The following is a 12,877-nucleotide window of genomic DNA, read 5'->3' as shown; positions in this document are numbered from 1 at the left end:
TGTTACCGCAGAGGAGAAGCTGACCTGCCTTGCAACAGCAGGTCCGGGGAGGTCGGGACATGCGTCTCGCACTGGCGGAAGTGGGCGGTCACCGTGCGTGCCGCTCCCAGCCTCCAGAAACATGTCGTCGAACTGTAGCAGCCCTGGCACTTGGGGTAGAAACTGTTGGACTTCCTAGGATTTGAGCTGGGATATGTCATTTGAGGTTGAAACCTACGATACCTTGACTATAGCAACGGAGAAGCAAAAGGCTAGATGGGAAATGACAGGTGGGCTGTCGCGGTTCATTTCCAAATTCCAGCGCAATCTGTGTAACTTCAGCCCTTGCAAGTTAATCATGGAAAAGTCACAATTTCTAACACCCCAAGATTCCACCGAATGGAGCAAGGTCCCTAGGGAAATGGTGAGGTGTGAGGCAACAGCTCAGGCCGGAGCGTCCCAAGGGCCACACGTGGGCCTCTAGAAACCACGACTGCGTAACTGCTAACCTTATCAGGCTGCTCTCAACCTGGACTGCTTGAGAAAGGGTGGCTGGGGGCAGGGGAGCGGTAACGGATTGGAAGTGAAGTTGAAATAAACTCAGTTTTGGTGCCTGGGCCTTCAAAATGAGTCAGGACTGACAAAGTCAGGGGGCACGGATGGCCTCTGTTCTCTGCAAAGTGTTTTCAAGATGTTTTATCTGAGGCAAACGTGAAACGAATATTTTTAAAGAGACAGCCCTGTCGCATAGAGCTCCCAGCCTTAAGATTTGCAGACGCGGGACTTCTAGTGGGTTCCGCTTCTCCAAAGTGGAGGGGATCTGAGAAGGGCAGTCCCACAGTCTCAAGTGCCTGCCCACACTGGCTCAGTCCCTCGGCCACTTTAAAATCCCTTTGGAAAGAAACATTCTTGGCATCAAGCAATCCTCGCAAACTGCCACACTGAAAAGCTAGGTTTTCACCAAAATTTAAAACTGGAGTCTAACTACTTGTCAGGGAAGCCAGCCTTCTTTCACGGAGGAACGACTCAAGGGAGACGCTCCTCACCCACTCTTTCTGAGGCTGGCCCCAGGACAGGGCACACCCGTTCTGTTCACACCCGACTGGTCTCTTGCCTCAGAATCCTGGGGCCTCTGGAACCATCCTCGAGGCAGAGCTTCCAAGCAAACACCCTCCAAAGTGACTTCTACTTCAGACTACCGTGTTGCCTGGCCTTAGCTTCTAGAAGGCCAGATGTGACTGACCTTCTGCCTTGATCAGTTTCCCAGGTGACAGCAATGTTAACTGTAGAGTCCGTGATGCTGTGGAACAGGATGAAAAGCAATGGTGGTGCCAACGATCGCTTTCAACTTTGTCAAACGGACCCCACAGACCCTTCTTTCCCTTGGAGATAAAGTGTCATAAGGTCATGTCCCTGGAGGCCTGAGTAGACAGCAGTGAGCCACCCAGTTAGAAAACAGAGCAGCATCTTGAACACGAGGGACACGGGAGGCGGCAACGAAGAGGGGAGCCCATGGAGAGAAACAGGCATCCTACGCAGCCTTCCCCACATGCAAACACACGCTTGACATTTAAAAGCTGCCAAAACATTCCTGGCGACTCTTCTGTGCGTGAACAAAGCAACGGGCACGGGTACAAAGAACACCCGTGAGATATAGACAGACCGTCTACCTTAAAAGGTCCTCAGTCCCAGCCTCGGGAGCGAAATCACACACCCTCTGCCAGGAATGTGGACCCTGACCGGAAGCCGGCGGCCAGGAGCCAACGGGCCACATCCTTGTGTGGAGGACCCGGGCGAGGAAGGGGCCACGGGAGGGATGTGACGCAAACCCCCCTTGGGTTCCCGCCTCCCCTACCTGACCTTGACGGTAGGCCACAAAGCTGACAGACCAGTCTCAACGGCAAGACTCCAACTACCCGGAACACGGCACCGGCAGGTGCACACACGCGTGCTCAGGAGCAACCGCCCGTGGCTGGTTTGGGTCTGTTTTATCACAATTTTCTTGGAACGAATTAAAAAGCAGAAATACTAAGAGTTCTTCCTAGTTGGAGAAAGAAAAAAAAGCAGCCATACACAAAAAAAAAAAGTGTAAAAACTTCAAGGTTGCAAGAAACTCTATCAAGAAACCAACAGCAACTGAGTAAGGAGCCTCAGGGGGTCATGGTGGGTGAGTCGGGGATTGTCTCCTTCCCTGAAGGGAGGACTCACACGGGACGGGAGTGAGCTGCCGAGAGGTGAATGTACTTACGGAGGCCCGCATGGGGGCAGGAGCGAGCCGCAGTGAGGAGCATGTACTTGGGGGACCCACATGGGGACGGGAGCGAGCTGTGGTGAGGTAAGCACACCTGGGGGACCCGCGCGGACGGAGTGAACAGTGGTGAGGTGCGTGTATCTGGAGGGCCCGCGTGGGGGCAGGAGTGAGCAGCGGTGAGGTGTGGGTATTCCAGGCCCGCGGGGGACAGATCCACGAAGACGGCCAGCCACACAAGGAGGCTCTCCTCCTTCCTGCGGGAGACCCTGCCCGTGGGTTCTCACCAGCTGGGCTGCCCGCCCGGACCAAGCAGCCGGGTGGAACCGCGCCGTCACCATGCCCACAAGACCCGCAAGAGGTAGTGAAGTGGTTGCAAAGGTTTGCTGTGGGTGGGGGACTGGGGTGTGACCTCGGCCGAGTGCCAGCATGTCTGCAGACCTTCCCCAAGAGGACAGCGTGGACTCGCTCCCAGAAAGGCTGGTGGGCTGGGCCCCAGAGGCCTGCCGGCTCTTGTCACTTGCACGGGGGCGATGGCACCGTGGCCCTGGGCTCTCCAGCTGCGAGAGCAGTTCTCACTCACAAGCACGGACTAGCGACTAACGCTAGTCCCTCCTGCTGACCCGGGGGAACAAGGTACGAGCCCCCCCCCACCCCCCCAGGCACTTCTGTGCCTAGTGGGGAAGCAAGGACCAGAGAGGGTGCTGCTTGCTCTGCCTGCAGCCTTGGGGCGCAGGTCACGCGTCTGCCGCCACCCAACTGAGGCACGGCTGCCTCCCCTCCATGTCACTCATTCAGGGGCTTTCTCTGGGATGATAGGCTCTAAGGGGCCGAGTAAAAGACCCTAGCCGGGATCTGAATGGGGCAATGGATGTTCCGTTGTCCAGTTTCCCACCAAACCATTTCAGTTAACGGGGCGCTTCCCTTCATTTTGCTGCCCAGGTGTCTGGGAGCTGAATGCGTAGCCTGCTCCTCCCGCGTGGGCTTCACCTTTCCACCCCTCACGCCCCCCACCCCCACCCCCCGCACCGCCAAAAGGGCGCTGGCTCTCTTCTGGCCTGGCTACCAGTCCTCAGGGAGCCAAGCGGCCCCCTCCTCGCCAGGGGGGCCGAGAGACCTAGTACCGTCCTTACTGACGCCTTCGGAGAGCCAGGCGCCCGCCTCTGCCAGAGTCCCGACTCCCAAGCCGCCTGAAGCCACGTGGGAACCAACGCCGCCACCTTGGTTTCCTTCCCACTCAGGTCACCAGCAGCCTAGACGGCTCAGAGGGCCGCCTGCTCGTGCCAACCCCTCCCCTCCCCGTACCCTGAGTCACAGGTCTTGGTCACAGTGGCTGGGACTGACCTCAGATTTTGTACAAAAAGCTGGGGACGTAGTCGAACCTGAGCGTGGGGTGGCCGGTCCCGGGAGGCTCCTGCACGTAGTGCAGCTTCAGCAACTCAGCCAGGTACTGGACCACCTTCATGTCTTCGTTCACCAGACCCAGGTTCAGCTTCAGGAAGCTCGCCCGGCGGCTGGCCAGCAGTTCCTCGGTCTCCCTGTCGTGGGCAGGCAGGTGCAGGTGGTGGCAGAAGGTGTAGAGGAAGGCCTTGGAGCAGAGCTGGGTGAGCACGCTCTGGACGTGCAGGTAGTAGGTGCTGCCCCGCTTGATGTGAGTGCGGTGGTCGGCCAGCCGGGGCACCAGGGCGCCTCTGTAGAGGGGGCAGCGCAGGGTTTTGCTGTCCAGGTCCAGGATGCTCGTGTAGCGGCTGTAGCGGCTCAGGGTGTGGAGGGTGCCGGCGCCAGCTGGGGACGTCACTCTGAAACACACAGGCCAACGTCAGGAGGAAAGACTCGGGGCGGGGCGGGGGAGTCTTCCCGTTTCCAGGCCGGCTTCCGCCGGCCAATACTCACTAGCTCTTTCTGGAAGGCAAATCTGATCATGATGCTCTTGAAAGGGCTCCTCGCCACCCTCGTGACCGAGTTCAAGTGCCCTGGCATGGCCCACGGGCCCTGCTTCCTGTTGGCCTCTGAGACCCCATCTGTTACATCCACGACTTCCTTGTGGCCACGCCAAGCTTTCAGAAGGGCCTCAAAATCACCGGCCTCCGTGCTCTGCCCAGAATGCCCTTCCCTTCCATTGGTACTTGGTTATGGCAATTCAAGCCTTACCCAGCCATCCCTGATCCCCTCCTCTGCTTCCCTGCTTTTTTTGCTTTGTGACCCTGGCCAAGTTCCTTAGCCCTTCAGAGCCCCCTCTGTAAAACAGAGATCACTGGTCCTGCTTCAAGCGGTCACCGCAGAGACAAAATGGGCTGTGCTTAGGAGAGTGCCTGGCCCTCAGTATTACCAGCCCAGCAATGATCAGCGTGGGGACTGCCATTTAGCTCTAGTCTCTCCCACTGGACAAGGCTTCTGCAGACCCAGGACCATCTGATTTGGCCTCCTGCCCCACTGCCCACTACTGTGCCCATACATCAGAGGCAGGCAAGGCTTGTTCAGTGAGGGAAGGGGTCAGAGTGATCAGCCCTAGTAGCTCTGTACAATCCTCTAGATCAGGGGCGCCTGGGGGGCTCAGTCAATTAAGCATCCAACTCTTGGTTTTGGCTCATGATCTCACGGTTTGTGAGTTCGAGCCCTGCATCGGGCTCTGTGCGGACAGCTCGGAGCCTGGAGCCTGCTTTGGATTCTGTGTCTCCTTCTCTCTCTGCCCCTCCCCAACTTGTGTTCTGTCTCTCTGTGTCTCTCAAAAAATAAATAAATTAAAAAAAAAAAAAATCCTCTAGTTGAATTTTCCCAGAGAGTCACCCTGCAGTCTGGCAAATGTCTGGCTGACCAGAAATTTCATAGGCGGACACAGTTCTGGAATTCAGGGCTTGTGCCAGACCTGAGATACTGTGGACAAAGGACTGACAATCACTCGGGACCAAGGTAACCTCCTATTGTTTCCTTCCTGGGTGCTGTCATCTTCTCGTGTAGTTAACAGCATCTACTACATATCAGGCAGTGACCTAGGGGCTGAACAGGCAACGAAGAATGAGCCTGGTCAGGCTGGGAAGAAAGCACAGGCACATGGGAGGTACGCTGAGTAGAGATGTGGTCTGGGTGTCCACGGGGAGGCCCGGGGCCAGGAACATCCTGGAAGAACGGCCTCGGAGCTGGGCCTTACAAGAAAGGTGGGCTCCGAGAACCTCGGGGGGCATCCAGACCATACAAGAACGGGACCACAGAGACGGGAAAACAGAGCCACATGGGCCATGTGTCGTGAAAACCACGAGGAGAGCAGTGGGGTGGGGACCCCATCGCATAGGCGATGAAGAAGCAGGGCTTGCAGGTGGCTCACTGGCTTCTCGGGGACACCGCCTTCTCAGTCCACTCCTGAGGCACCCTTACCTCCCTCGGAAGGGGGCCCAGGCCGCAGGCCAAATGCCTCCTCAGCCTTGGCACATCCAGCCCCCCGAGGTTCTGCTGCAGCAGAAAAGCCAGGCCTCGCCCTGTCTTCCTGTCCCTCCATTCCAGCCACCTGTCCTGCTGGAACACCCTGCCTCGGCCCTGCCGCTCCCAGGAGCTCTGACACCCCCACACCTACCCCTACCTACAGAGGCACCACTTTTTCAGAAGATGCTGCTCCTTCTAACTCTCCCTCCACCTGTTTGCCACGAAGCTCGTCAGGAGGCGAGCTAGCACGGAAAGAGGCAAGCCCCAGGCCTTTGGTCCTCTGCTCCTCCCACACCTGTCTTAGGTTCATTACCGCCCATCCCAACACCGGAGGCAGCCTCTGGACACACGTGGACACTGAAGCCCAGAGAGGGGCCGTGGCTCACGCAAGGTCCCCCAGCTAGAAAGTGGCTGAGTCAGGACGCAACCAGGGCCTCTACCCGCCCCTCCACGCCCCACAACTAGCATTCTCTCCCGTGAGAACTGAGCTCTGTTTTTCAAACAGTCCAGCGCTTGTTCCTGCTACCTGGAAGCAATACAATTATCCCTCATTTTGATTTCAAATGGGAAACCAACATGAGTTGGTACCCATGAGTATTTACCCATCTCTTATACCCACGTGTGATAGATCTGACAGATGAGCATTTCCAGGCAGAAAGCCTACTTCAGTGGAAAAAAAATCCAAGGGCAGTGAAACCGGCAGTTTTGGGGTGAGAGTCTTTAAAAACAGATTATCATCTGAGCTGATTTTGGCTGGAGTCAAAGCACCTGAGAGGGGACAGACCCTCCTGGGTCAGAGTTCTCGGATTCCAGATTAACCCAGCACGGGGGGGATCAACCCCTGCCATTGCTGAGCAACCCATCCCTGGGCAGGAACTTCATGGCCACTCTTCTACTACTCCTCTTGAATGCTGGCCCTCAGACGGGCCTCAATCTGCCTCGCAGTTTGAAGACTGCTTCTGCCTGCTGGGCTGACTCACCACCTCTCCGCAACTCTGAGCGTGTCCAAGGACAGGCTCCACACGGGGGCTCTGCGACATTCCGGATGTGCACCTTCCCCACAACTGCACACGGTAAGCATCTTAAGCCCCACTCACAGACGTGTCCAACAACCTTTGCGAACGAACGAGAAGACTGGCCCAAATTCACACGGCGGATAGTGGCAGCGTCAGGACCTGAGCTCACAGCGCCCACTGTGTCCCTCCCTAACCACAAGGAACCACGACTCCTCGGGTTTTCATCTCAGAATGAGAATGAGAATTTCACGCTCGGAATTCATACTGGGTCGACTGCTCACCTCCCAGGATTTCTTTGGGTGAGCAGTGGCCAAACCAGTCCCCACTCCCGTGACGTGCCCTCTAGGGAACAAGGCCTCCAACCCCTGCCCACCGTATCTCGTTCCAGAGCGGGACCCTCTGGAGGCAGACACTGCCAATTCCCAGCGTGTGCGCACGCCCAGAAGGTCTGAGAAGCAGAGCAATGGGAGGCACTTCCCCCCTAGGGAATGTCTGCAAAGCTCTCGCCTGTCACTTCTGATGGGTCCCTCGCCTTCACAGAGGGATGCTGAAAGGCTCTAGAGCCTGGCCGGGGAGGGCCACGCTCAGCGGCCGCTGCCTTGGCCCGCCTGCCGTGAGTCGGTACGCGTCCCTGCGAGGTTATCCGAGAAAGGCTCACAGTGATCAGGTACAGACCAGATGCGATGAGCCCTTCCACACCTGCTCTCACGACGCAGATCTCGTCAGCTCCGTGTGCAGATACAAACAGGCTCAGAGGTCAGGCTGACAGAGTGGTGACAGAATTGGGGCTGGCATGGGGGGCCCCATGAAGACAGCGCCTGTCCTATCACGGGGATGCACCATGGCTGACTCACAATTCTGGCAGCAGGCTGGGTGGCCGGCATTTAACAGCCGCCTATAAACTTTTGGCAAATGGTCATTCAGTGATCCAACCCTCTCATTTGCTCAGGAGGGAACAGAGCCTCGCGTGGAGGAGTGACCTGTGGCTAAATACTGGTAGGGCCGGCCCGGGACTCAGACCAACTCGAACCCTTTGCACCTCGGGGAGCCCGTCCGCCAGCTACTGTCTCGCACCCAGAGACTTCATTACTGGATCACAGCAGGTGTTCCAAGGCAGACCAGCCTAGGCCTCAGAATCCTCAACACAGCACTCCAGCCAGGTACCCAAGAGAGCAGAGCTGGTGTAAGAGATGAACTTCTTTTGCCGTTCTGACACATTCTAAGGAGGGAATTTCAGGGAAAGCAGAAAGGGCGACACTGTCCTGAACCTGGCCCTGGATAAGCGGGCCGTCAATAGATTGATGTGCGTTTTAGATTCTCCATCTTTAGAGGTGAATAAGTGGAAAGGTCAAAGGTTGGGGTGAAGGGGTCAGCTGGAGAAGAGGTGTGTTTAAGGGACACCGACGCATTATTCCACCAAGACAAGTAGCAAAGACAATCCATGAAAAGTCCTTCCCTTCCTGCAACAGATGGGTTAAACCCGAGCATAGGGCTGGCATCAGCCGAGGGACGGGATCCCGAGAGGAAGGACAAAGCCCACAAGGGCACCCAGTGCAGCCCTCTAACTCCTGATTCTGCATCCACAAGCAAGGACTCAACTCGGTGGTTTCCTGTGTGGCCCAAGGAGGGGACTGTTCCAGGTGTCTTGGCCATGTCATACCAAGTCCCCATGACACGCTGGCAAGCCCACCCTCCTGGTCACTCAAGCCAAACACCTCAAGCCTTCCCCAAGCACCTCTGTCCCTCATTTCCCACACTTCACTAACCTGCCCCGTTGGTTTTCTTATAACACACGATGCACTTGCTGTTGGAACTCTCCTCCCTGTTCAGCAAGGCTCTGGCCATCCGTCTCTGCTCCTGAACTACGAAGTCTTCCAGGGCAGCGTCCTTGCTCAGGTACCCCCAGATGGTACCCCAGCACCCGCCAGCGTGGCCAACGAGCCAAGTCAAGACGAGGAAATAACACTTGCTTGAATCTCGGCACCACGACCCTGGGGAAAGCCTAACGCAGCAAAGGTTAGAGTGAGGGCCGGGTAACTTCTGCAAGAGGAGCAAACAGGGCAACTCGGGACACGGCGACCTCACTGATACCGAGGACCTCAGCAAAAGGCAAGACGGAAAATCAGAACAAACAGTTGCTGATAGCAGCGGGGCAGAAATTCCTTTTGCTCTTTCCATGTGACATGGGAGGTGCAGGCTGCCTGCGTCAGCGCCTCTGTTTTACAGATGTGCAAAGTGGGCCGCTGGGAAGAGGATGAGGGCACACCCTGAGGGAAAGAGACCCTTAAACCAGACAACGTGTCAAGCAGTATTTGGAAAAAAACAAAAGAGAGTCTGCTAAACCTCCAGTAACTTGGAGAAATGAAAGAGCATTCAAACAGAGAAAGTAGGAATTGGGCCTTGCATTTCCTTATTATTTAAAAAAAATTTTTTTAATGTTTATTCATTTTTGAGAGACAGAGAGAAAAAGAGAGAGAGAGAGAGAGAGAGCGCGCGCGCATGAGCAGGGGAGGGGCAGAGAGAGAGAGGGAGACACAGACTCCGAAGAAGGCTCCAGGCTCTGAGCTGTCAGCACAGAGCCCGAAGCAGGGCAGGAACTTTCGAACCACCATGAGATCATGACCTGAAGCAAAGTCAGACACTTAACCAACTGAGCCACCCAAGCGCCCCTTGCATTTCCTCATTAAGACAGACTTCTAAGTTGGGGGGCGGGGGGGAACGGCCTTCTAGGGTGAACAGGACAGTGGGGTAAAAGCCACTGGACCCCTCTGATGTCCCTGTCACCAGTGATGGCTGCCATCTTCTAGGAATACCACAGACCTTTCTCAGAAGCAGGTCTCTCAATCATTTACACCATAGTGTGAATTTGAGGATCACCAAGAGCCTGAGATCTGGAAGTCAGCCGTCCCCCAACGCTTGCTGTATACCAGATGAACTCCATGTCCTACTGAGTCAGAATCTCTTGGGGGACAGGGCCCAGAAATTCACGGTCTAAACAAATTCCCCTAAATAATTCTGACCCGACAGGTTGCAGACCTCAGTTGGCAACCACTTAGGAACTGCAACCCCTCACGGGAGGGACAAGGAAAGAAAAGACCAGAGAAATGGAAGGACGTGCCCCAAGTTACAGAGTGAGTGTTGGGGGTCCGGTCTGGAAGCCAGGTCTCCCGATTCTGGCCCCACCACGCGGACGTGTTAACCTCACCCAGAGGGATGGATGTTCAAAACCTCGTCTCTGACTGGACAGGGCCCTTCCCCACCCCCGGTAAACAGTTACCTCTGCAGGCCGATCAGCTTCCACTTCTGAAAATCCGTGATGTGCAAAGGAGAGGAGACCCAGTGCTTCACCGGTTTGGCGTGACGGCTGTGGTTGGGGACAAAGATGGACAGCGCCGTCACGAGCTTCCTCACTATGGCCTCATCCTCCCCCAGGACCACAAGGGTCCTCCCGCTGAGCAGGGAGTAGATGGCTGGATGGGCAAAGGGGTACTGACGGATGAATTTTAAGGCGTTCTGGCCAGCCCTCTTTTTATGCCTCTCAGAAGAGGGCCCGGTGGGATGAGCAGAGGAGGGAGTCCTGTCTGAGCTGGTGGAGGCTACACTGCTCATATTACTGGTAGTGTCCGAGTAGTTGTCCAGGCTGGTCTTACTGACATCCCGGCTAGCCAGCAGGCGGCTCGGGTCCAGCTCAAAAGCAGGGAAGCCTTCAGAACTGTTGTCTCGGGAAGGGCTGGCGTCTTCCCCCGCAAAGTCCACATGGAACCCCTGGTCTTTCTGCCTGTAGCGCTGCGGGGGGCTGCTCACTACTCCGTCCGGGTCAGAGTGTGCGTGGGCTGGGGTGGAGAGGGGCACCCGCAGACTGTCACGCTCCTTCCCAATGCAGCAGGAGGAGTCCGTTTGGGACAGGGTGTTTTCTAAGCTGCCCTCCTCTGCCTCACCCAGCTCTGGCGGGCTGATGCTCGCCTGGAAGTGGATGGCTCCCTCGCTGTCATCTGCGTACGACTCTTCTTCGTTAATGGCACTTGGGTAGCTGGCCTTAAAGTCATCAGGGATGAGGGCCTCAGAGGGGCAGGTGCTGAGGACTTCGATGCTGTCCTCGCTGATGGTCCTGTGGCTGACTGCTTTGCTCCGGACCACCTGGGGGCTCAATGGCACCGTGAGGCTGGCCTGGCTGTCAGACTTAGACAGCACAGAGGTGGACTTCTCCGTGCCCAGAACCTCGATGCTTTCGCCACTGCTGATGCTCCCTTTCATATCCATATCCAGGCAGTCCAAGTTTTCCTGGGGGTCAAAACTGCTCAATTCTGTCACCTCCACTTCCTTGTACTCCTCATCTCCGAGTTCCTGCTCCATCTTGATCGGCACAGACTCCACACTGGACTTGTAAGAACCCACGCTAATGAACACTTGAGGAATCGGACACTCGTCCAGAGACCTGGAAGGCGGCCTGCCTGGACTGGGCTTAGGGGGCGCGCTCTCTTGCTTCTCTACCATCCGGTCGTCCACCTCCACAAAATCTTCAAAGAGGAAGTTTGTTATGTGCTGTTGTTTCAGAAGCGCTCTGTCAATCTGGCTGGTCAGGAGGTAGCACAGGTCTCCTCTGAACATGTGCTCTATGTGGCTGAGCTGAGCCAGGGTCTGGGTGAAATACTCCGTGTCACAGAGCTCTTCCAAGGTCTTCAACTTCTTGTCAAAACACTTGGTGGACTTTGCTTTGATGAGCTTGGGGGTGTAGGCAGGTCTGCAGGTGTAAAGGTCCGCGTCAGCCGACTCATCAGGGTTAGAGGTAGTGGCTACCTGGTCGGCCTGATCCTGCGCGTGCTCTGTCTCCGCAGAACACAAGGCAGACCCCTTCGACTTCCGATGAGGGTATGAGCGGATCTGCTTCAGCAGATCTTGATGTTCAATTATGGACTTCTCCACACTGGCCAGCTCGTTGGCTTTCTCAATTGCCTGAGACGAGTAAAAGCCCTTGTCGTTGGCCTTCTTCTGGATCTCCGTTTCGGTGTGCAGCACCGTCCTGGTGTAATCCAAGTCTTTCAGCTTTTTTTCAAGTTCTCCCGCAAATGCCTTCCTGTTGCCCGTCTTCAAGCACTCAGAAGCTTTGGAAAACTCGGCTGAGAGCTCCTGAAACTGCTGCATGATTTTGTGCTGGTCCGCTGAGATATAAGCCATGCAAAAGGGCCTCACAAAGCCCCGGGCCTCCAGGTCGTACAGGGTAAGGTGGTGCACGTACGCAAAGGCTCCCTCCTTGGAGTCTCCCAGCACCACCTTGGAGTCCTCCACAAAGTTCAGCTTGGGGTAGGCGGAACCCGGGGGATGGCCCACAAAGGAGGCCTGGTAATCCACAGACATGATCCGCAAGGAGAAGTAATTGAGATCAAAAGTACCAAAAACTTTGGTGTCATTGGGGATGGTCAGCAAGGGTTGGGGTCCCACCTGCTCGGAGAACTCGGAAATAAGGATGAAGTCCCGAGAGAACTTGGCCCCGGACAGTTTGGACCACGGGTTGGCTCCTTGGCTGGCGAAGGGGAAGAGTGGCACCGAGTACTCCTCGGGCAAGGCGGGCTCATTGTAAGGCTCCTCCTCGTACTCCTCCTCTTTGGTGAAGGCCACCACGTCAGGGGCGCTGATCATATTTCCAGATGTATGGAGAGAACATTGAGAAGAAGTGAGAAAGAATGCGGGGTAATCAATGCAGGGAAGCCATGCCTCTGGAAGAGGAAGCAAAGTCCTTGCGGTCTTCTTTGCGCCCTCAGGGGTACTAGGCTGTCTCTCGCACACTCGAAGGCTCGAACTCCCACAATCCCGTCAGAGATACAGCTAACTCTTCCAGAGCCCCGAGGGGCCTCATGAACTCCGCAGGTCCAGAAGACCGGGTAGGCGGGTTACCCTCCTCCTCCTCCTCCTCTGGCGAGGGCGTCCGGCGCAGGACACCTGCAGCGAGGTCACTCGCACACCCGAACCCACCGCGACAGCAACAGCCCAGCCCTGAACCGGTGCCTAACGCGGGACTACGGGCCGCCGCAGGGGCCAGTCAAGCGCTGCCGCCCCCACGGCCCGAGGGCAGAAACCGTCGCGGCTCCTTGGACGCCACAACCTGGAGCAGGCTACCGCGGCGCCGCCATCTTGGCATCACATGACTCGCGGTGTCTTGCGCCGCGTGACCCGGAAGCGTCCGCGTAGACTTCCGAGCGGGAGAGAAAAGGATTGTGAG

General features: G+C 56.5%; 1 protein-coding gene across 1 annotated transcript; it reads right to left on the bottom strand.

Moving 5' to 3' along the window:
- Positions 1-3,254: 3,254 nt before the first annotated feature.
- SMCR8 (SMCR8-C9orf72 complex subunit) lies at positions 3,255-12,844 on the bottom strand. Its single transcript, XM_047089936.1, has 2 exons — positions 9,938-12,844; positions 3,255-4,026 (listed from the first exon to the last, which is right to left on the bottom strand). The coding sequence occupies exons 1-2, from the start codon at positions 12,295-12,297 to the stop codon at positions 3,573-3,575; spliced, it is 2,814 nt and encodes a 937-aa protein (XP_046945892.1). The 5' UTR covers positions 12,298-12,844; the 3' UTR covers positions 3,255-3,572.
- Between the last annotated feature and the right edge of the window lie 33 nt (positions 12,845-12,877).

Source organism: Lynx rufus, unplaced genomic scaffold (assembly GCF_022079265.1).
Source record: "Lynx rufus isolate CCGP_SWC_20201006 ecotype Redwood Valley unplaced genomic scaffold, mLynRuf1.p SCAF_28, whole genome shotgun sequence".
Lineage (NCBI taxonomy): Eukaryota > Metazoa > Chordata > Mammalia > Carnivora > Felidae > Lynx > Lynx rufus.
The sequence above is the reverse complement of the archived record's forward strand: the minus strand, read 5'-3'. Positions and strand labels throughout refer to the sequence as shown.

Excerpts from the sequence above, each read along its gene's own strand:
- SMCR8 (XM_047089936.1), bottom strand. The coding sequence starts at position 12,297 with ATGATCAGCGCCCCTGACGTGGTGGCCTTCACCAAAGAGGAGGAGTAC. Across the intron at positions 4,027-9,937 it reads AAGCTGATCGGCCTGCAGAG|AGTGACGTCCCCAGCTGGCG; the intron begins GTAACTGTTTAC and ends TGTGTGTTTCAG.